The following is a 25288-nucleotide window of genomic DNA, read 5'->3' on the forward strand; positions in this document are numbered from 1 at the left end:
CTTCATTTTGAACTTATCTAATGGGTTCTGTTTACTTGCAGCTTAAGCGCAATAAATGAAACTTATTGTTTTTCTTAACTTTCTTCGTGTTTTCTTGTATTTATTTATTTATATATATATATATATATATATATATATATATATATATATATATATATATATATATATATATATATATATATATATATATATATATATATATATATATATATATATATATATATATATATATATATATATATATATATATATATATATATATATATTTATATATATAGTTCAAAATTACTTGGAATTCTAATGTTTCTAGGAGCATCTATTTAAATACCACTTTTAATGAAATGAACAGAATTAAAAGAATATGTAGTAATAATTATTTATCCAAAAAACAAATCGATAAACTCTTTCAAAATCTGATAAAAAACAATGGATACCCAACTAATGTAATAAAATTTTATATAAAATCATTGAATTAATCGTATATTTTGGTGGATATATTTTCTAAACATTTTTTTGTTTGTTAATTTTTATGATTTTCCCATGTGCAAATCCATTTCAGGCCAAAATTCATTGCCAAAATTATTTACTAAATAATTTCTTTGTTAATTTATATAATTTTCCATGTGCAAATCCATTTCGGGCAAATCCGTGGTTAGAATTATTTACCAAAAATTCCTTTACTAAATAATTTCCTTTGTTAATCTATAAAGTTTTTCCATGTGCAAATCCATTTCGGGCAAATCCGTGGATAAAATTGTTTGCTAAAAATTTCTTTATTAATTTATACAATTTTCCATGAGCAAATCCATTTCGGGCAAATCCGTGGCTAAAATTATGTACTAAAAATTTTTTTCTTTGTTAATCTTTCCATGTGCAAATCCATTTCGGGCAAATCCGTGGTTAGAATTATTTACTAAAAATTCCTTTGCTAAATAATTTCCCTTGTTAATCTATACAGTTTTTCCATGTGCAAATCCATTTCGGGCAAATCCGTGGATAAAATTGTTTGCTAAAAATTTCTTTATTAATTTATACAATTTTCCATGTGCAAATCCATTTCGGGCAAATCCGTGGTTAAAAATATCTGCTAAAATTTTTTATTTGTTAATTTTTCCATGTGCAAATCCATTTCGGGCAAATCCGTGGTTAAAAATATCTGCTAAAATTTTTTATTTGTTAATTTTTCCATGTGCAAATCCATTTCGGGCAAATCCGTGTTAAAATTATCTATTAAAATTCTTTCTTTGATAATTTAAATAATTTTTCTATGTGCTAATCCATATCGTGCAAATCCGCGGCTAAAATTATTTGCAAGGCAATTTATGTTTCTCTTTTCTATTTTATATTTTTTCTTAAATAAACATCTATCTTCTAAAACTACTTATGATCAATTTTTGAAATTATCCAGTATAATATTACCTTGCGCACATCCATTTCGGGACCATCCTTGGTGACTAACAAATCACTTCAGCAGTGCAGTAAGAACGACACTTTAAAACCCTCTTGTTACACTTGATTTGCGCTTTTGCTTTCATCTTTTGTTTTCATATTTTGTAATCTGGCAATTTTTCTGCGAAAACATTTTTAAATCATTCTTGAAAAATTTCTGTCCATGTAAGTTGTTATGATTTTGCTACTCGCTTTATAGTCCCCCCTTTTTAATGTTTTTTCTTTTTATTTTATTTTATTATCTGTTTTTACATGTTATTTTTACTTTTTATGATCTAATTTTATGTTGTTGTTTTATAAAAAATTTTTTGAGTGCTCCTCACACTATTGTATTAATATATTTTGCTTTGGCTTTATTGATACAATATCAGAAAGCACTCTGTTTTGCGGATATAATCGTGTGGGCTGAAGAAAAGAGTATATCTTTTTTTTTCCGGCTTTTTTTCCGGTTTTTTAATTAAAATTTCACATATTTTTTTTTTTTTTTTTTTTTTTTTTTTTTTTTTAAATAATATGTTGTTTGTTATTTTTTTACTTATTATTTCCCACCCCCCTTTTTTTCATATGTCTATAATTTTTCTTTGTTTTATTCTTCATTTTGAACTTATCTAATGAGTGCTGTTTACTTGCAGCTTAAGCGCAATAAATGATACTTATTGTTTTTCTTAACTTTCTTAGTGTTTTCTTGTATTTTTTTATTTATTATATATATATATATATATATATATATATATATATATATATATATATATATATATATATATATATATATATATATATAAAACTAAACTCAGCGGCGCGACAGCCCTTTTCCAGAATTTCCCAGCCCAGCCAGAAATTCATTTATTCAATAATTATTCTATGTGTGCATTAAATTTTAATAATTATTGACTTCTTTTATTATTATTTTAAAAACTTTTAACTGTAAAGAGTCTGTAAGACTATTTTAAAGATCGTAATTTAATGTATGCAATGTATACACGCAATTAGAAAAATAATTCCTTTGAACTAAAATTTCAATAAAAGTTATATATTTAATAATGTATCGTAAGCTTTTTTTATATAGTATATCATGTATTAAACCAATTCAAGCCGAGGCACATATTGTCATTTACAAATATAAAAGTACTCTCTGCAAAAAGTGGCAGTACGTATTTGCCTACACCAAGTGGATAAGTCTTGCTGTTACCTACCACTTTAACTTTGAAAACTTTATATGACATGCTTCAAATCCAATCAAAGTATGAAAATAGAATTCAACAAAAATTAAGAGCAAACTTCAATTTAAAAACAGTAATTCAAAATGGAAAAGCATTAAAAAAGCTGCTGAAACCAAAATTATCTTAATTATACAATTGAAATAAATATTTGGCAATTTAATACAAGTAAAACGAAAATAAAAATAAATAAATAAAAAATTGTAATCGCCGAAAGACGATCACAGGTTAACCATTGGCAAAATGGTTGTTGTTTAGTTTTTTTTATTTATTTATTTTTACCCTTTTTATTTGTGATATTCACCTGAATTAGTGTTGAAAAAGATCCAGTTTTAACTGTAGGTAAGAATTTTTGATTCCGAATTTAAACAATAAAAGCAAAAATATCGTTCAAATGATGAAATTCTCTTTTATTCACACCTCAAGATGTATTTATGGAACCTCTCCGGTCCCACATCACAAAAATAAACTCACCAACTTAATGCATAACAAAATTAAAAGTGAAAAAAGAAATTATCAAACAGTAGCTGTCGCCGTTGCAAAGCATGCAATGACGGCCCATGGTCATCACTACTGTTACTCTTGTACACAGTTGAAAAGTGTGATGACATCCAAATAATGTGCTCACGCCATCAAACCCAAAGCAACACCCATTTTGCCAATGGGTAATAAAAATAATAAAAATAAATGGGTAATAAAAAAAATGGGTAATAAAAATATTATGCAATCCCTCAAAATATCAAAGATTGAAAATCCAGTGAAACATAATAACTCAATTCAAAGTTACACTGAGAAGAAAACTAAGGCTGACACGTCTTCATATGAGAAATACTAAAAGGAAGTCACAGTTGGAAAAACCAAAAATAATGTGAATTGTCAGATTCTTAAAACATCAAATCGAAATTAAATAATTATAGTGCTGTTATTTTTACAAATTCCTTTTTCGAAAAACTTGGAAATGGCAAAATTCCTGCAAATAAAGTGTTATCATATATATTTTTAAGGTACAAAAAATTTCATTTTTCACCACATGGGTCTACTTATGCGGGTTTCAATATCGACCAAATTAATAGAACTTCTTTAAGACATTTCTAATTAAAAAATTATAATTACAATAATTAAAAGGAAAATTAATATTATCCAAAGTAATTCAGAAGTTCGTAATAGCTGAAAGAAAATCCCCGTCAAATAAATTTAAACCTACTGATTAATCAAAATATGTTTTAAAAATTTAAAGTATTAGTTGGAATTAAAGTTTATCAAACTAATGTCATTAAAACTTAAAATATCTTCTTTTATCGTATAATCCAATTAAAATGTTATCCTTATGAAGTTTATAATTAAAATCCTAAAAATTGGCTCCTTTCCAAAACAAAGCCAGCGAAAAAGCCGAATTTCTCATGAACTATTAAACTTATAATGCTCAAATTTTGTATTTTTCCTTGCAAAATTATGTTCTTAAAAATTATGCAAAAAATTGTGCGACTTATAATTAAAATATTTTTCGATATATTTTTAAATAAAATTATAGAAAATAATTAATATTTCTTTAAAGTTATTATTTTGCATGGATGTATCTTTGGATAAACAAAATTTATAACTCTGACTACTATTTTTTAAACTCGCTTTGAAAAATCTTGAGGTATGGCGAAATACGGTCTCCCGACCAAACTCTTTAGGCCATATTTCCCAAATAGCAGTTACCCGTACATTTTGGGGTCAAAAATCAGAATCCGTCGGGAAAAAAATTTATGTTTATTAAGAGAAAGTACGTTTTTGCGTCTGATTTCGTATTTTAAAATATTATGTGCTCTTATTAATTAGCATATTTGAGGTTGCTCCTTCGAACTATTAATGCTAGAGAATGAAGATCATCATATGATCCGATGATCGTGGCTCGTTTTTCTCGCATTGTATATTTATGTTTAAGATTGAAAAAAAATGGAATATTTAAAAAAAATTTCTTATATTAAATATTTATCTGAAAACCGTTAGCAAAATTTAAAACTTAAATGATGGAGCTTTACTGTGTATCTTTATTATTTTAAATTGCTAAAACCTTTTGATTTCCTTCATATTTACACATTAAATTTGATTGTGATTACTGTACAATTGTGTTGATATTTTCACTCGCATGTATCCTACTACTATATATATATATATATATATATATATACACCGAAGAGCTCTAACATTATGACCACCCTGCTAATAACATGTAGAACCACCTTTAACCCTCAAAACTGCTGCTAGCACCCGCCGTGTCATTTATTCCACAAGGTGCTGATAGGTAGTCTGAGGTATCTGGTACCAAGCGCTCACCAACTGGTCCTGCAATTCTCTCACATTGCGAGGGGGTAGCGTCGCAGCACGAAATTTGTTTTCCAAGTAGGACCACACATGCTCTATTGGGTTAAGGTCAGGAGAATTTGGGGGCCAAGACATGACTTTAAAGTCACTGGAATGTTCCTCGAACCAATCCATGACGATTCGACCTTCATGACATGGTGCATTATCCTGTTGGTAAACACCATCCCCCGCAGGAAAAACTGTTGCCATGAATGGGTGAACCTGGTCTGCAACTATTTTCAAGCAGCTTACAGACGCCAGGATAGTTCCATGAGGATTATGGATCTTAATGTGCCCCATGAAAACGTTGTTCCTGCACGAGAAACCATGAAAACCTGGACGAGCCCATTGTTATAGATGTAGGGTGGTCATATGTAATCGCTCTTCGGTGTATATATCTAGTTTTTTCTTTAGGCATGTATCGAGTATTGCAAATTGGAAAAATTGAAATTGGAGGGTGAATGTATTGATGAGTATGTGTGGTATGCTCCTCACCATGAAGAACTTTGTGATATGAGTATGTTACCATTTATTTTAAAGAAAGTGACTTGATTTGAATATGTTTTAAATATATCATCAATAATCATTGAAATGGTAATTTAAACAACTAACTTTTTATAACAAATAATCTGATTTTGAGGAAAAAAATTTCCTCACATTTTTTAAATGTGCTTAGAGACAATTACAAAGTACATAAATTTATAAAAATTATTGTTTTTAAATGTTTTTTTCTGGAAAGAAATTGTGGTGTTTGTAATATAAGAAGTTATAATCTTTTAAAAAGTAGAAATTAAAATTAATGATGATAATAATAATAATACTTATAAAGTAGAAAAAAAATCTAAAAAATCAAGACTTATGAAGTAAATCAAAACATATTTCATACTTTTTTCGATAAAAGTTTTTCAAATCTTTATTATTAGCAGCCAAGTTGCAAGCTAAGAATGCGGTGGCATTAATCAATCTTGTATTCTCATGCACTAGAAAATGTATCATATTTTGATTTTAAATTTACATTTTTTAGTTTTTTAAATATTTTATCTTTACAAAGTATGCAGCAATAGATTTCTTTAGCTTTTTTTCTTTCATTTATGAATGTACTTGGTTGAAATAAAATGCAATTCCTTGGCAGAAAAATTATTTTCTTCCTTACACACCTAGAATTTTCATTCTAAAATTACGATAAAATAACCGGCAATAGTCTGGTTAAGTCGTGTTTTGATAAATGAACCATTACATGTGGTTAATTGGTTTATCTTACTTCACTTATTGTAAGAAATGGTAAATAATAGATTTTATGAGTTTACTAACTTTATCGTGCTGCCATCCATGCGTGAGTGACAGTATTATATTCTAATAGGCCAGGGTTACAAATTCGCCAATTACAATGCGCCAATCACTTTAAACCCTTCATATGTTTAAGGGAATGTATGGAATAGTGTGATGTCATCACCTGGACTCGAACACCTACTCCACCGGGCATGAGATTGATAGATTAACCCTTTCATCGGAAAAAAACCCAGCTGCAAGGAACTAATTGGCTTCAATGGGTAGGCCTAGAAGGAGAGATAAAATTCTGGTTGTTTAACCATATTATGTAAAAGCAGTTAGTAAACAGTTTTTCTCACAGTTGAGTGCTTTCTAAGTTCCCAAAAAGTAAAGTTCTTTAAAAAGGGTTCAATAGATTCATAATAATTATTATTACCGTAATTCCCTCGTGTTGGTAAAAACAGGCGTTATTTATACCTTTGATTTCATTTCTCTTTAGATTTTACAGTTTAACACGTTCACGCCGGGATGACCCACCGGTGGGTCACACTAGATTGTCTCACCTTGACAGCGCACCGGAGTAAAAACTGGTAACAATAAATTTCATTTTTTAGTTTTTTTTTTCGTGAATAATAGAAATTCGTAACTACAAATTGTTTTTAACAGATGCAATTTTTATATTGAATTGCTTCTTCACCGTGATAAATTTCCTTACAGTGAATTGTTATTGTTGAGAATAGATTAACTCCTCCCTAATTTTATCTAATATTGAAATAGTTCTTCTACCAGTATTTTCTCTTTTCCCATACCAGTACTTTCACTTTTCCTGGCGTCAACGCGTTAAGCAAAAAATACTGATGGTAACCAAAATTGTTCATTCAAATTAAATACACTGCTGGACAATTGCTAAGGACCTATAACACTATCATCCATAGCAACCACAAAATGAAAGGAAACAAAATGTGGAAAATTAGAATAAGTGCAGGATATAGTAAGAAGAGGTATGCGTATGCAAATTTTTTTCCACGTCTGTTAATCACGTGATAGCGCTGATAAGAGCTTTAAAGGTTTTGACGGCTGTGGAGAGTTTCAAGTCAAAGTTTTACAGGAAAGATTTAGTTGACGAACTTAAAATTTTCGGCATGTCTTCCCGATATCACTTAGATGATTTTAAGCGTGGCCGAATTATTGGAAAGATCGAAGAAGGGCGAAAAATAACAGATGTTGCCAGGGAGTTCGACATCGCTCACAGCGTTGTTTCACGGCTGTGGAAATCATTTAAAACTACTTTAATGTGTAGTAGGTGACACGGGGGGGGGGGTCGTGTTAGAAGTACGACGCCTGCAGAAGACAGATACATCGTCCTATCAGCAAAAAGGAACAGGCACACCATAGCTCAGCAGGTGGCAAATCAGTTTCTTGCTGCCACAGGAAAGCAGATCTCCCGAAAAACTGTTGCCAGACGTTTGAGGAAAGAAGGATTATGCACCCACAGACCTGCTGTGTGTGTCCCATTGACCAGGCAGCACCGTACTGCCTGTTTGTAATGGTGTCGTGAGCATCACAATTAAACTGAACAGGACTGGGCACGCGTACTATTCTCAGATGAGAGTAGATTCAGTCTGTCATCGGATTGTAGACACCAACTGATCTGGCGCGAGAGTGGTACTGGTTACCGTCCAGAAAATATCCTGGAAAGGGACCGATATCCGACATGCAGTGTCATGGCGTGGGCCGCCATCATGATCAATGGCCGCACGCGCCTACATGTGGTTGCGAATGGGACTATGACGGGTCAACGATACATTGATGAAGTTCTACTTCCTCATGTTCGTCTTTTCCGTGGTGCTGTGGGTGATAAATTTGTTTTTATGGACGACAACGCAACATGTCATCGAACACTCGCTGCTCAGGATTGTCTAGACTGCGAGGGTATTCAACGCCTTGTATCGCCATCGCGTTCTCCAGATCTAAACCCCATTGAAAATGTTTGGGATGCTTTGGAGAGGCAACTTTCTGGTCGAAACTATCCTCCGACAAACAAAAACACCCTCATCCGTACACTGACAGAGGAATAAGATAAATTGCCTCAACAGCTGCTGGATAATGTTGTGCAAAGTATGATACTACGTGTAAAATTTTGCATCACACTCCACGGTGGACATATACCGTACTTACACCTTTCTTCAAGTTGCCTGCTAACATTTAGATGCATTGCTCCATTTTTCCATACGCAGCATCAAATGAACATTTTTTTCTTTTCAGATGTTTCATAGCTTTTGTACTTTCCAGAACAATGAATATTATTTACTCTAATGTCTGAACAGTGTGGCAACTATATTTTATCCTACTAGGCCTCATGTCTCGTTTAATGTTAGGCTACATTGCAATTTGTGATCCGTCCTTAGCAATTGTCCAGCAGTGTATTAAAAAAATGAGGAGTATTGGGGAAAATATAAAGTTTTGAAAGTTTGGGAAAATACCCAGAAAAGGTGCCTTAAATACAAAAAAAACATAATTTTTTGGGATATTCCTTCTAAAATTATATGTATTAGTACTTTATGAAGAAAAATATCGCATTTTTTTAGTTCTAAGGAATTTAAGTGCTTAGATTATACCTTACATAGACCCGATTAACGAAAAATAATTTTTTTTCTCATTTAAGCGTATAATATCCTCGTTTCTCTACCGAAAAAGTAAGTTAAAAGTACCTTCAGAAAATTGAGCAAAATGTTTTTCAATATTGAAGCAATTGAATGTTGGAATATAAAATTTCTTGATTCTAGTCTTTCAAATAAGTGTTTTGCATTCCTTAATAATGACATTAGCCACTCCTGCCCGGAAATCTTAAACTAAAATACATACAAAAAATATATTTCAGCATTTTTTAAGCACTTAAGAGTTTGACTTACATGGGTGGTAGGGATGAAAAACAATAGTATGTTTTCTCTAATGCACCTTCTGCCCCTCAAAAACTAGAAATTTCAGATATCCCTAATTTTTTTTAACTTTCATGTTTTTATTTGAAAGCAATTAAATGTTGTAATTTAGTTCATCTGAATCTTAGTCATAATACAAATCAGTTTGCCTTCCGGAAAACGATATATCCGTCCCAAGAAAATATCCACCGCATATATTCAGTGTTTTTTCTAAATATTTTTTTTTTAAATTTAAAGTAATTAAACGTTATAAAATATTTTATATAATTTTTATGGAGTCGGGTAATGAAAAAAAAAATTCCCATTCTTTAAGGATGATGCTTCTCCTCACCCTGAAAAGTTAATTACTTTCTAGACGAAACTTATACAAATATTTTGTTTTCAATTTTCTAATTCATAAGATATTAAGTACAGATTATTACCCCTTTATTTTTTTAGCAAATCCACGCCCCAATTAAACATTAAAACGTCTCTTAAATTTGATCCATTAATGAAAATAAAAGATTCGACTTCTGAGAGAAAGGTCATTAGACAATGCCAACGTTCATCTATCAAGAGGTACTTCAAGATTAAATCAAGTTAGCATGTCTTACATACTAGTGAATTGATGTTTAATTTTCGTAGTGGTAGTTACGCCACAATACTCCCCTACAAGAATTTTATTTAGAATTCGATGAAAGGATACCACTAGTTGCTGTATTTGTGGATGACCGGGAGAGACGAAGTAAGGTCACCGGTTTTCGAGCTTTAGCCATGAGAGCTGTATTAAGTTCATGGTTGTGTGTGTAGTCACTTCTGTGTTGCTATTAGCAGTCGAGTGTATGCAGGATTCCGTTGTGTATAAATGAGACTGAAAAGCAACAGCGCGAGGAGAACGATGACGCAGTCACAATTAGCAAGTCAACTATTCAATGTGGACCATCCATCGAAGTAGGCGTGATCATATCACGTCCGCAAGTCACCTATGTGGTGTTTGTATCAAGAAAATTACAAGCTACCCAAAAATAGAATTTTATTTATTATTTCACAAGTCACCTAGATATCGTATTCGCAAGCTCTCCAGTTTCAGTTTTTACTCTTATATATAATTTCTGAGTCACGTTTTGATTGATGTCCAATCATTAAGCAGTTGAATGAGTGTTTGCATATCAGGATGCATTACTCACGTGTTTTAATTAAAACTTTCCCCTCAGGTCCATCAAAAAATGATTTCTGAGAGGCACCACAGACTCACTGAGAGTGTTTCCCCAATGCACTATAATCCCACCTGGTTTATTTAGTAATCCTTCTTGATTAATTTATTTCCATTTCCCCTTAAAAAGATTTATTTTACAGCTTTTTCAATGATTAAATATTCTGATACAGAAGCAAGTATGGTAAAAGGGTATTTTTATTAATTTTATTCCGGGAATTAAGTATATTACCAGTATTTATGATACATATTTTAATATTTGTTATAAATTTGTGTCCTCACGACAAAGTGACCTAATTGACGACGCTCAATTCTGTTAGAACCACAAGTTGCTATATCGAGCACTGACAATGGTTTGAGATAAATAGACACGTAAAATAACGTAAACAGTGTCGATACAATTACTAGTCTTATCTTTTTTGACATTTCAGGTGAAAAAACTACAACTAATGAAATGATTAAAGACTGCGGCAGCAAATGCCAACCCGCATGTCGGTGAGTAATAATTGGGAAAGTTCAAAGAAAATTAAAAATGAAAATTATTCTTTACATGAAGTTCTCTTTAAGGATATCTCATCACGTTTTAGACAAAAATTTTACTTTTCTTAATTCACTATTAATTTTTTCCTTTTTTCATGTCTTTAGTATAGTATTAATTATTTTGCATTTACTAGCTATTTTTAATATAATAATAGATATATTGAACTTTTACTTATTTTTAAATTAATATTAGTTTGTATTTTTTTTTCCTATTTTAAATAAAATAATATCTTTTTTTTTTTCTTCCTCTTTTTATTTTGTATTTTTTTCTTTTCTGAATTAAATAATAATTATTTTGTTCCTTTTTCTTATTTGTAATTAAATAATTATTATTCTTTTTTTTCCCTATTTTAAATTTAATATTAATTATTTTGTACTTTTTTCCCACTTTTTATTTGATATTCATTTAAAACTCGTACATTCCATAAATCAGTAACAAATTTTATTCGAACTCTTGGAAGCATTTTAAGGAGTTTTCAAAACACTTTGTTTCATTTCTAGAATAAATACAGTTTTTGGTAGCATTTAGTTTTTAAGAAAATGAATAAGTTTCGAATATCATAGTATGTGATTTTATCTTAGTATGATAGCAAACGAGTTTTTCTCGACGAAAAGAATTATATTATTCTATAGGCCATTTTTGCCAAGATCGCGTCAAAGTTATTTTAGTATCTATCAATTTTATTTTAACACAGTAATTGATTAAAAAGAAATTGACAAAATAAAAAAAATAAGTTAATGTATGCAAAAAAATTCGACAGTGAAGTTTGATCTATTTCCAAATTTATTTTCAGATGTGGCATTAATGCTCAACTAGATAATACGTAACTACCTGAAACTAAATGTATAAAGTCTCTTTTTACACTTTTCGATTTTTTGAAAATTATTATATATATCATAATTATCAAGTATCAACTTTTTGATTTCCTGCCTTCTGAAATTTGTTTTTAATATTATACAATATTTTTAGTTCCTAAAACATTACGGTGAGTGATTTCAAAAATAACTGCTTTATCAGATATAACGGGTGAAACCTTTATCCGTAAACTCCTTAGGGGGTAGGTCGGTTACTATTAGTCTTATCAGATATAAATTTAAATAAAGCATTTTTCATGATTATAAAAAGCTATTTTTTTAATTATGTATTCTCAAATATCTTTTTTCAAAAACATTTAGTAATACACTGAGTAAAAACATAAGGCCCAAACTACTAAAATATGGTAAACTTCAAAACGTTTCTGGTTCTATGTAAACAACAAAATACTCCGTAATTTCTCCCGAAACGCTTTAGTAATAGTTTTGGTAAAACTATCAGTAAAATATGATTTTAAAATATGTATTACATTTTGATGAATGTGATTAAATTTTGTTATTTTATTACAGTGCCGTAGAGCATGCCATAAAAATAATTTATTCGATTAAATTAAATTTACAGATTTGAAATTTTACTAAATGTATGGTAATAAAAACTGTAGTTTGAAAACAAGAATTTCTGGTAAACTGTTTCTATATACATGACAGAAAAATTTAATGTCTGCTTTAAATATCGCATACATGGGTTTCATTAAACAAAAATTATGCTGTTTTTTTCATTATAACTGTCATTACCATACATTTCAGTAATTTCAATACAATTGTTTTTTAATTTCAAGAATTGTAATACATTTGTTCTTTTTTATTAATGTTACCCATGTATCATTAAAACTTCTTTGTTTTTCATATTAAATCCTGGTTATGAAGTGAGCAGACATATGATGTTAAATATGACGAAATAGAATTTAGTACACGTTTGGTAAATATATATGTATTTTAATTAATTTAAACATGCCCAATTTTAATGCATGATATTAATTAATGTAATTAAATTTTATTGAACGTTTTAATTAACATTAAAGCATTGATAGTTTGTTATTTTTATTATTCGAAAGGGTTGGATGTGCCGAAAACTAAACTATAAGTTTAAATTGATTCATAAAAATAAAACACTTAATAGCAAACCATATTTTGTATTTACTGCATAAAAAAATGTGTTGCAAGAAAAAGTAATGTTTAAAATATTTTTAACATTAATTTAATTATGATTATAATATTACAGATGCGAGCTTACTCCGCTTTAAGTAAAAACTATTTTCGAGAGGTGAAGAAATTTTAACTAACTATATTTAATTTAGAATTTTTCAATTTAAGAAATTCTTCCACCTATATATTTCGAAAATTCAAAATATCAAATAAATTGCAAAATTATGGCAGTTATCTCGTGGGGTCTTTTTTAAGGTAATTGTCTTTATTCCGCACGTTTTATTATTTAACTCGCTACAAATTTATTGAATCTTTAGCTGAAAGCAGTTGGCACCACTGTAATTTTCTAATTTAAACAACACCTAATTCAAAGAAAAAAATTGAATCGTTTTAAATCCGCATGAAGGGTAAGAGTATATGTCGCACTTGAGCTACGTAATGGGCGTTTGGCAACGTTCTGGGAAACATCCGTGATAATGATCCGAAGACATGCCTAGACAGAGAGATAGACTCTTTGCTTTAGACCTTTGGTCCCTTTGCAGGTTGATTGCAGTGGTCATTTACCTGTTGAAACCATTTGCCGAAGATAATGATATTTGGATTCTGTGATGTACTAGAAAACGTCAGACCATATTCATTTTTTTCACACTTTTTTTGATGCGGCAATCTATTCAAAAATAAACACATGGCATTCTTATTTTCTTGTGTCCCATGCCACACTATTAGTTTAGAAAAAAGAGTATGAGATGTTTTAATTTTTAGTTCCTACCCGTAACCAAATATAAGTACGTTTGAGTATCGAATTTGAATAAGTATGTATCGAATCTATTTTGAGTATGTGATGAAATTAAAAGTCAATATTGCATATTCAATTTCGAACGCCTATTTCTCTCAGTGTAACAACTGTTATTCTCTATGTCTCTTTCGCTATCTAGCTTACCGTATTGTTCCATTCACTTTCCTGTACTTTGGTTTCTCAGATTTCGATGTCTCTTTTGTATTTTCATTGCTGAAGCATTAATTATTGACCCCCCAATAGGTCTAATTCTTTATCCTATTTTTAAATTATTCTGAAAATTCATCACAAGGGTGATCCTTATAGAACACCCTCTGTGTAATAAAAAAAGCTCAAAGAAGTAAACTTAAATTTATCTGTGTTCTAAATTAACTTTAAAAAAAATTCGTTTTGAATAATCAGTGCTTTAATATTTTTTTCAGTGCGATCAAGATGATATAAATTGCAGGTAAGCTCATTAAGATTCACATGACTATACTTTATTATTATACTTTATTATACATGACTATACTTTATTATTTATTATGAACTTCATAATCAAAGAATTTGATTAAAAATTTCCTTGACTTTTGTTGTTCTCGTAGTAGTTTTCTGGTAATAGTATTCGTGGTATTCTGGTAATTTTTGACGATAATTTTTATTTAAGTTTGAAATGAAAATGAAAATCACAAACATTACGTTTATTTCATGAAAATAATTTCATCTTCTATAGTCGTCTTTCAACTCCTCCTTTTTCCCTTCTTCACCTTCACTGTGAAAAAAAAAAGGTTTCAGGATATTTTATTATGCACCGCGCTTCTGTTTCTGCAGGAACATTCGAAAATCACATTGAAATTTACCTAAATTCTTTGATTATGGATTGTGGTAAAATAAATAATTAAATATTGTTTTATTAAGTAAATGTTGTAATTGTCGTAAATGTTGTGATTTCATCAGACCTTTGAACATAGCAAAAAAAAACATGTCTTCGGTAAAGTTTGCTTCGGTAAATCTTTGAAAATTTACTAAATATGTGATAATAAGGACTACTGCCTTTTAATTAAATCGTAACCATTCGAACATGAAAATTACCGAATGCGTAATTTAAATACCATACAACTCAGTTTTATTACCAGAATTTATGTTTCTTTCATTTTTTATGCTGAAATGATATTATATTACTAGTTCAGTAAATAAATGTACCATAATTTTTTTCCTTCATGTGCATGAGTTTTTTTTCGCCTCCCTGCACAAGCAGTGGTTTGTTAAATTTCGATACCGTATTTCTTTCCTATTAAAATATTAATTTGCTACTCTTAATATATATGCGTTATTACTCTGCTTTTGACAATATGAGTTATTACTCTTCTTTAACATTATATATGCGTTATTATTCTACTTTTGACATATGACATACTTGATGCATATATTGTTATTGCGAAATATTCTTCGCAACAACAATAAAAAATATCTAAAAAATAATTCTTAAAGAAACAATTTTTCTGGTTGAAAAACATTGTAGATATTTGTCCGAATATGATAATTTTTTTTCCAACTACGTTGTTAGATAAATAGATTGTTAGATAAATAGATTTTTAACTGGAAAATATACATCGGGGCCAGCTTTAGAACCTTCTTCTTTTGAGATATTTCTGAGTACCTTATCCGTTTATTTAAAACCACATCTTACTGTACATTTAATGCAACGACATAGCTTTTCAAAGTATTCAGATCCTTCTTATCAGATGTTAGAATTTATCGATGCTTTAAAACGTTTCATAAAGACAGACACATTTTTCTCACTTACTAAAAAATTTCAAAATTGAAATTAAAATTTTGAAAAAAAATCTTTTGTCATGTTAATTAGCAGGTAATATAAATTATAAATTACCGAATAAAATATTTTATAAATTTAAGTCAATTACAAAACTGTTAATTTAACAATTTATTGTTTACATGCATTCATCTAATAAATACTTATGAAATTCATATTAAAAACGTTGCATAAAATTTTCATTCATTTATTCTAATGTACATAAATTGGACATTTTTGTTAATGCAAATTCAAAAAGAAACCTCTCTTATTTATTAAGAAGATGGAAAATTTGTGAAACTTACATTCACATAATTTAATAATTAACGCATTTTTAAGATATTCATTATAGATATCTTGCTATAAACTGATTGCTAAGAATAAGTACTAAATTAGATAAAACTTACTTTTTTCAATGTAAGTCTAATTAAGATATTTTCTTCAGGAAAAGCGATGTATTTCTTAGCGTATCCTTCAGAAAGTTCCAATTGTCAAAACACATATTTGAACCAAAGTATAAAGTAAGTATTGGAGTTCCTATCGTAAAGTATATCATTAGAAGTTGAGTGTCATAATTAGTATTAAAGTAAAAGTTGGAGCAAGTAAAGAAATTCGAACAACTTAAAAACGTTAGTTCTGGTTTGTTTTTTGAATAACATTTAATATGTTACGTCATTCGTGCTGTCAACTTTTACGTTGAGAAATAAAGTAAGTTTAAAATACAAAAACGCTCTCTTTAAGTAAAATTTACTTTTTTTCCTATTTCGTCGAATTCAAAATATTGAGGCTACGAAATACAAAGTATAATCAAAACCACAAGAGTATGGTAAAATTTGCAGCGTTACTGGCTCTTTGGGAACACCAAACAGCTTGGTAATTTCTACAGAACCAATTTGGTATCAAATCTGGTAAAATTAATTATAATAAAAAGTTTGATTTTAGAAGAAGTGATAAAGTTTGGTAACTGTATAAATATTTAGTAATTTTATTATTATACTTTAGAACATTCCTTAGAAACCATTTATTCCGTTAAATTTAGTTTTCAGTTTTTTTTTAAATTAAATATTTCGTTTTTTAAAAACTAGAATTTTTTGCAAACGGATACTATATAAATGGAAAAATTACAAAATAAATATTTCAAATACCGTATGTTTTGGTTCTATTAACAGGAGGAATTGTAATTTCTTTTTCCACGAAAACTATTAAGTGGACATTTTAGTTCGCAAAAATTTATTTTTATACTTATTGTGAATAGTATTAGTCTGCATGATTCTATTAAATATTAAGATTAGTTCTAAATTTTGATCTAATATAAACTAATACTTTGAATATAACCACATTAAAATCGATTCCGAAAAGTTAAAAAAAAGAAAGAAATTAAAACAGGTTATAACAACAAATTTTTTCCTTAACTAAAAATAAAATTAAACAGACACCGAAAAAATAAATATAGTCAAACTACCAGAATATGATAAAATTTACCATGATTCTCACTTTAGTTAAAACCAAAAAGTTCAGTAATTTTTCCCGGAGTTTGTAACGAATTTGCTGAAATTAACAATGAAATATGATTTTATTATGTGCGTTAAAATTTAGTAATATTGGTAAAATTTGGTAATTTCATCACGATGCCTTAGGACAATGGCATAAAACCATTTATTCGGTTAAATTTACATTTATGTTTCGTACTTTAATAAATTTGCTGTAACTGTACTTTTGTAAATCGAAATGCACAGTGAATCATTAACATATAAACGGATATTTACATAATGAATGGCTTAAATATCATATTATTTTGTTTTATTAACCAGAATTCTGTTGTTGTTTTTAACTAGATATTTCACTATCATACAGTATGGTTATTTTACCAGAATTTCTTTCTTCGAGTAAAATAAAATGTTTTGTACTTTATTCTTAATTAAAATAAGCTTAACAGGTTGCGTTGAATTTTAATCACTTTAATTTAAAATAGGGCTAAATATAAAATTAAATTTTTTTTTTTTTTTTTTAATTAATTTCCAATTAAGAATTATTTACTTAAAATTAAAGTAATTTTTGTGAAAAAAATATTTAGTTGGATTTCATTTTTCAACGTAACAAAAATTTTACAAAGCAAATACAAATTGTCAGCAAAATCGGCAAAATTTTAACTTTCTGAAATTTTTGAAATTCAAATTCTTATGAACTGTTCAACTGATTTTGCTTAAATTTTGTATTTTGCCATGTAAGATGACATTCTTAAAAATTATCTAAAAAAAATGGTGTATCATTCAATTCAAAATATTTTCGATCATTATTAAATAAAGTAATAAAAAATAATAAATATTTTTAAAAGTTATTTTTTTTGCATATATTATTTTTGGATAAACAACTTTTCATAATTGTGGGTAAAAATCTTTTTAATTCTGTTAAAACGTTCACGAGATATAGCAAAATACGCAAAACAAAAAAAAAATTAACATTCGGTGGTCCAAAATTTGGACGGCTCTCTTGACCAAACTATGTGAACCATATTTCACAGATTGCGGCTATCCCCTATATTTAAGAGCTCAAAAATACGAATCCACCGAAAAAAGGCATATTTATGCAGAGAAAGTTCGTTTTTGAGTCTGATTTCGTAATTTTAAAAAATATCTGTTCAAACTAATTAGCATATTTGAGGTCACCACCTTGAGCCATAGAACGTTGAGTCCTAGAGCTTGAAGATCCAATCATTGAATCAAAAGTTATTGAGGGTGGTCCGCTTTTTAGAGGACACTGTACAAAAATACATTCCAATGACTTGTCAATATTTTATTTTTTGAAAAGTTTTCTTTATGGATTCGCATTTATTGGGAAATAATATAATTTAAGTTTTGAGTTAGAACACCAATCAAAAACGATGGCAAATTATAACATCTGAATGCATTTTATTTCTTTTGTGGACTACAAAATTTTAATTTAGATATATAAGCACAAGCAAAAATAATAAAAGGAAATATGAAAAATTACCGAGACCGGCTGGGAGTTTTCATTACATGGAAGTACAATTGATGGTTCAAAATTGTTACAGTAACATTACTCAATAGAGGGATGCATTAAAATGTTGCATGATAGTGAAAACCCCATTAAACATTTCGAGTTCATCGAAAATTATCAGATTTAGTAACGACACTCTTTCCAAAAATAACAAATAAAGTTGAATTAGTAAATACAATTTCTTTTCAAAACGTGAATGTTGTAAAATAGTAATTATGTTGGAAGCACAAAAACTAGACACTCTACTATATATAATAGAATGTAAAATACTTATATTCATGCGTATATTTTTTTTACAAATTTTATTTTTACAGAGTATTGAATTGTTCAGTTACATAGGAGGTTACATGGGAATGTGGTTGGGCATCAGCCTCGTGTCGATATTTGATCTCTTAGAATCATTGTGCTACTTGCTCTACTATCCCTTCATGCCCAAGAAAGTTTTCAAAAATCGAATTTCTTGAAGAAAAGAAATCATTGAAATGTCAATTTGAAAACAAAAAGAAGCAAAGCATCATCATAATATGAAGCATGCAGTTTGCAAATGCATTCATCATTATTTCTCTATTTGTAGAAATATAGAAGATTATTAACTTTTAATAAATGCGTAATAAAATCTTTTACGTATTTGATTCTTTATTTTTCATAAGAAATGTGTTAAAAAGAATGCAATAAATGGAAATATTATTATCTTTTAAATCAAAAGGCTGTTTGCGTTTCCCATCTATCGACATACTTTTAATAAATGAACTAGTTAATAAATTTTGGGTGCGTAGAAGATGCATATTAATATTTTTTCAATGCCAGATCTTAAAACTAAAATTCATTTTTATATTATAACTAAATAGATAAAACATAAAAGTTGGTCAAAAGGTAAATAAATTGAAAATGTGCTGTCTGGATTGAAATGTAAGTGGTTGATAAGAAAATCATAGTTTCCATGAGATGATATTTTTCACTAAACAAAGTTACGAATGAAATGTATATAAAACCGGTTACCTATTTCTCTGAAGCACTTATAACAAGCTCAAATGACAGCTTTGGAGACGGCCGCTACAGTGCTTCCGATGTTAAGGCTTCGGCCATTCACAGCGAACCTGCACTTCCGAACCAAGATGTATGAAGTGCGCCGGAGGGCACTATTCATTCCAGTGAAAAAAGAGTAAAGATACACCAGCTACATGCTTCAATTGCCAAAAGGACCATACTTCAAACTTCTCCGGATGCGAGGCCCGCCCCAGGAGAAAAAGATTCATCAACAAAGCCTGAACTACAGCAACCTCAGCTCATCGTTTGGTTACTCTAATGAAAGAGTTACAAGAACTTTTGAAAAATCAGGAGGCACTCTGCCTTTTTCAGACTCTTCTTCAGGGGAATACCCCATCCCAATGATGATTTTTCTTCACTTTTTGTAGATATCTGACAAATATCTTGTGATTTAAGGACAATCTACTTTATGACCTACTAGATTCGATGAATCGGTTAGAAGCGCTTAATGCCAAGATCTAACCCATTTCCAGCGTTCCAGCGTTGGAGACTGCTCAGGACCAAGCTTTGAGACTAATTGTTGGAGCTATTTAAACAACCCCAATTAATGCTATGCTGCTGATTACGAAGAATAAATCTATTGAAGTAATTATTCAGCATAAAACTTTATGCTTATATGAAAAGCTAATTCGTCTGCCTTCAAACAATTATTGGAGAAAATATAACAACCATAACAGAAGACTAAAATCTCAAGAAGGTTTTATTCATAAAGTGGCAAAAATTAGGTAAAAATTCAGCAACCCTGATAATCCAGAAGTTATACCTCCTCCTCTGGCCCCTTTATTCCCATTGTCGAAGGGTAGAACCGACCTTGCACTAGTGGCACAGAGTAAAGAAACCACCGAAGCAGTTTTAAATGCCGAATGTTGGGCATGATTAAAAACTCGGCATTTGGAGCGAAGCACCACTAACCGATTCATCTTAGTCTGTGAGACAGGAGCTAGAAAGATATATATATATATATATATATATATATATATATATATATATATATATATATATATATATATATACATAAAGTCATAAATTAACTCAATTTAAGAGGGGTAAGAGAGACTCCATTTTCAAGGAGTAAGGTTAGGATCACATATAAATTATTAAAATACTGAGATTATTTGCAAACTGAGATATAAACAACAAGTAATTATAAAAACACGAGCAGAAAATAATAGTACTATGTACAGATATTTACATAATATACAGATAAACAGATATTTATATGGAGCATAGGAGATAACATCAAGTTGAGCAGTCTGATATGAGAATAGTATAGGAAGTCTTTCTCTGTTAGCACATCAACCCAGTCGTGCCGGGTTGCTCGCTATGTGATTTAACAGGTATGTGGCTCGCCCCGTTCGGACCCTACAGGGTTGCTCCTTCTCCGGGTTCGCCACATCTCGGTGTTAAATTCTGTGAGGGTTTGTGTTGTAATGTTGTTGTGATTAAATTTTCCAAAATTTGGATAAAAGTCAGTGGGTACGATTGTATTTTTTCTGAACAATTTTCATTTTATTTGAGTTTTTGACCAAACACAATTCCTTTTTGTGGTGAAGTGGAGGCGATTAGAACTACTTCTCAACAACTATTATCAAGAATAGATGACATAGAGAATGTCGTTATATTTGTCGACTCTATCTCGGCAATCCAAGCAGGAACATCTGTTGATTTTTTGGACTCTCTTGGAATTAAAAGCTGTAAAGAGAATTTTGGGCTAATTTTGTCATTAAAAAAGAATATTGTGTTACAGTGGGTTCCTTCTCACAGTAATATCTATGGAAAAGAGAGGGCAGATCTTCTTGCTAAAAAAGGAGCTGGTATTTTACAGAGCTCCCAGAGATAAACTCCTTTCACTTCCACAAATAGAATAATTATAAACACTATAATTAAAAGTCAGGAAAATAATTTAAATGAACAAATTGGTGACAAGGTCTGGAGGGAGACTCTGAATATGATTCTTGTTTACCCAAGACGCAATGTGGTAGCGCTGCCTTTAGGTTGGAAACCGGACACGACTGCCTTGCTGCTAACCTCCATAGACTTAATTTCTTTTCCGATCCAAACTGAGTCTTGTGCGGGGAGGACTCCCCAATGAATGCTAAGCATTTGGGGGTCTACCCCTCAGCCCCTGGCAACATCTATGACAGATACTGGAATGCTAGGGAACAGTTGCAGGCACTTCTAACTGATTGATTTTCTGCTTATATTTCTATGTTGATATTCTATTTAATGTTTCTTTGCTCTAATTGTTTCTGCATTTCGAATGTCTTAAAGTTTTCAAATTGTTGTTTAATATGTTTTTATTCCTTATGCGGCTGTGCGGAGTGTTTTTACGCGCCAGCGAAGGACGCATAGCAAGTGCTGCTGCAATTTTAAAAAATGGAAATTTTAAAATTAAACAAATAACCTACTGGCATAGCAAGCCATTCAGTAACTTTCAATACCATATATGTTTTTAACTATTTCTCGAAAAAAATGTAAACATTTCTAATATTTCCTATTATATTTCTATTTGTAAGAAAATTTATTTCAATCAAATTTTAATAAGAATGAAAAGAAATTTTTTGATATACACTGTTTAAAACAATTAAATGATATAGTAAGTCTTGTATAAAGTAATGGTTCAAGCAAATTTGTTTTGTATCAAATGAAAGAAGAGAGTCACAAATGTTTCAAACTTCGCAGTTTCCAATTTTGAGGTTGATGCCGAAGATGACTCTTTAGCGACAACGAATTTGATTTGTCTAATAGTCCCAAACTCTGGCTCTATTGGAGATGACTTCATGTTAATGGACGATAATCGCAGGCCACATCGTGCTAACTTGGTGAATGATTTCCTTTCGGAGGAAAGAATCATACGAATGGATATTTCAGCGTGTTCTCCGGACATGAACCCACTCGCACATGTTTAGGACATTCTAGGCAGACGAATTTCTGGACTCCTATCCCCATAAACTCTCCATGAACCGGAAAGAGCTCTTCGGATCCGTGGAAACCATACCCCTTGCTAAATACGATTTTTTTTAAGGAAACATCTTTATTTCATTTATTTTTCTCATATGCACAAATTGTGTTTGTTTTTTCCCTGTTGTAACCGACTGCACAATAAAACGCATTTTTTTTCTGCCAAGCAAATTTCATTTTTATCTCATATACCCAGCTACGTCAGTTGTTAATACATCAATCGTTCAAACAATTCTCCAGGTGTAAGATAAACCTCAATATCCTTTAATTGTTTTGAGCAGTGAATGATAATTTATTTTTCATCTTAGGACATATTGATGATCTAGAACAGGGGTCTCTATACTTTCCAGCCTTAGGGCCATACTGATTACTCCAGTAAGTTCCGAGGGCCAAAACCATATTATCATTGTTGCCGGTGGTAAAAAGTGAAATTGTCCACTGATGAAAAAACAAGTCCGAAAAAGTACGCAACGTTTAAAAAAGGCTGCTAACCGGACTAAAGTCCGCAAAACGGCAACACTGCATATTATTAATTTTCCTGTCATCATCTGTAATTTCTAGATTAGTCGTAGAGAACGAGCCATGAGGAGTAACGTGACACGACATCTGGTGGACACAGGCGGAAATAGGTAGTACCTTCTATCGCTAACAGATGGCGCTAATAGCACGTACTGAATAATCTCGTTGGTTCGAGAAAGTTCTGGTGTCTTCCACTCACTTCTAGATGGCAGTAATTGGAATATATAAGAAGGCTAGTGGCGCAACCACAAGTCAGTTCCTATGACACTGTTGTGAAATAAAATAGCGCGTACCTCTTTAAGACGTGTTTGTGCGTGTTTAAGTTTAAGACATCTTTGTAACAGTATTTTGATTTGAATTGTTGCTTTTGTGTGTGATTTAGTAGTATGGAAAAGAAGCGAAAAATTGATAGTGAATGCAGAAAATTCAGAGATCAGTGGAACATTCAGTGTTTCGTAATTGAGTCCAGTAACAATGCGCTATGTTTGATTTGCAATGAAAGCATAGCCGTTCTCAAAGAATATAACATTAAACGTCATTATGAAACAAAACATTTTCGAAATTACTCAAAATATACAGGAAGTTTGCGGACAGAAAAATTCGAAGCTATGAAGCGCGGATTGAAATCGCAGCAATCTTGATTTACAAAACTCAAAACTGAGCAAGAGGCTGCAACTCGTGCCAGCTTTCGTGGGGCTCTTGAAATTTCGAAACGTGGAAAACCATTCACCGATGGAGAAATGATCAAAGAATGCATAATTGCAGTAGCCGAAGAAATGTGCCCTGAAAAGGTAAATTTATTAAAAACTGTCAGTATGTCAGCAAACACTGTGGCTCGAAGGGTAGAAAACATCGCTGAAAAGATATCCTCTCAACTGTTCGACAAAAATGGACATGTTGAGTGGTTTTCTTTGGCCTTGGATGAGTCAACGGATGTGTCAGATACTGCTCAGGTGTTGATTTATATTCGAGGAGTAGATAAAAGCTATGAAGTGCATGAAGAATTTCTTGATATGAATAGTATTCATGGCACAACTACTGGTACAGATATTTTTAAAGGATTTGAAATGGCCATAATTCAAAAGAACCTTCGATATAAAAACTTGAAATGTATTACAACTGATGGAAGCAGAAACATGAGTCGGAAAGATAAAGGAGTGGTCGCTCTTGTGTCAAAGGCTGTAGAAAATGACGGTGGTTCAAAACCATTAGTCTTACATTGTATCATTCATCAACAGTCTTTGTGCGGAAAATGTTTGGATATGTCTGAAGTTCTGAAACCAGTCATATCAACGGTTAATTTTATCAGATCTTTTGGGCTGAATCACCGACAATTCCGACAATTTATTGCAGAGATTGGAGAAAATGACTTACCTTATCATACTGCCGTACGTTGGCTTAGTTGTGGGAAAGACCTTCAGCGTTTTTTTGAACTTCGAGCAGTGATAAAAATTTTTTTGAATGAAAAGCATCGCCCTCTTACTGAATTACAAAACAACGCATGGCTGTGGAAGTTAGCATTCTATGTTGATTTGACAAAACATGTGAACGAACTGAATTTGAGATTGCAAGGAGAAAACCAGCATCTTCCTGATTTATACACTAATATCAAATCATTCCGGAAGAAATTGATACTGTTTCAATCACATCTACGAAGTAAATGTTTTTCACATTTTAAAACATGTGAAATATTCAGCCACACCACTGAGACTGAGTTTCCTATCGATTTTGCAATCGAAACTTTGAGTGCTTTGAAAATAAATTTTGATACTCGTTTCTCGGACTTTGATGCCATTGCGAATCAAATTAAGATTTTTCAGAATCTTTTTGATACTGACATTGAAACCCTAGCCCCGGAACTTCAAATGGAAATGATTGATCTACATTGCAGTGATATAATTAAGAACAAATATCAAAACTCATTTTGTTGGAATTTTATAAGAGTCTTCCACTGACACAATTTGATAATTTGCATAAATTTGCTCGTGGGCTGTTTTCTGTTTTTGGTACTACTTATTTGTGTGAGAAGACCTTCTCCAAAATGAAGTACACAAAAAATGTTTACTGATCTAAATTAACTGATGAGCATCTTAAATCTCTTTTAATAATTGGTACAAGTAAAATTAGTCCACAACTACAAACTATTGTCAGTGGAAAATCTCAATTGCATAAATCTCATTA

At 30.5% G+C, this 25288-nt stretch overlaps 2 protein-coding genes across 2 annotated transcripts; both read left to right on the plus strand.

Moving 5' to 3' along the window:
- The first annotated feature begins 10853 nt into the window (after window positions 1–10853).
- Window positions 10854–19109, plus strand: LOC122272408 (uncharacterized). Its single transcript, XM_071184891.2, has 5 exons — window positions 10854–10910; window positions 12696–12747; window positions 14193–14218; window positions 16008–16083; window positions 18895–19109. Exons 1-5 carry the CDS (start codon window positions 10870–10872, stop codon window positions 19042–19044), a joined length of 345 nt encoding a protein of 114 aa, XP_071040992.2. The 5' UTR covers window positions 10854–10869; the 3' UTR covers window positions 19045–19109.
- A 4738-nt stretch (window positions 19110–23847) lies between these two features.
- Window positions 23848–25062, plus strand: LOC139426440 (general transcription factor II-I repeat domain-containing protein 2-like). Its single transcript, XM_071185326.2, has one exon. It carries the CDS (start codon window positions 23848–23850, stop codon window positions 25060–25062), a length of 1215 nt encoding a protein of 404 aa, XP_071041427.2.
- Window positions 25063–25288: the final 226 nt, after the last annotated feature.

Source organism: Parasteatoda tepidariorum, chromosome 5 (genome assembly GCF_982258835.1).
Source record: "Parasteatoda tepidariorum strain Cologne lab strain chromosome 5, Ptep-v5.0, whole genome shotgun sequence".
In the NCBI taxonomy this organism is placed as follows: domain Eukaryota; kingdom Metazoa; phylum Arthropoda; class Arachnida; order Araneae; family Theridiidae; genus Parasteatoda; species Parasteatoda tepidariorum.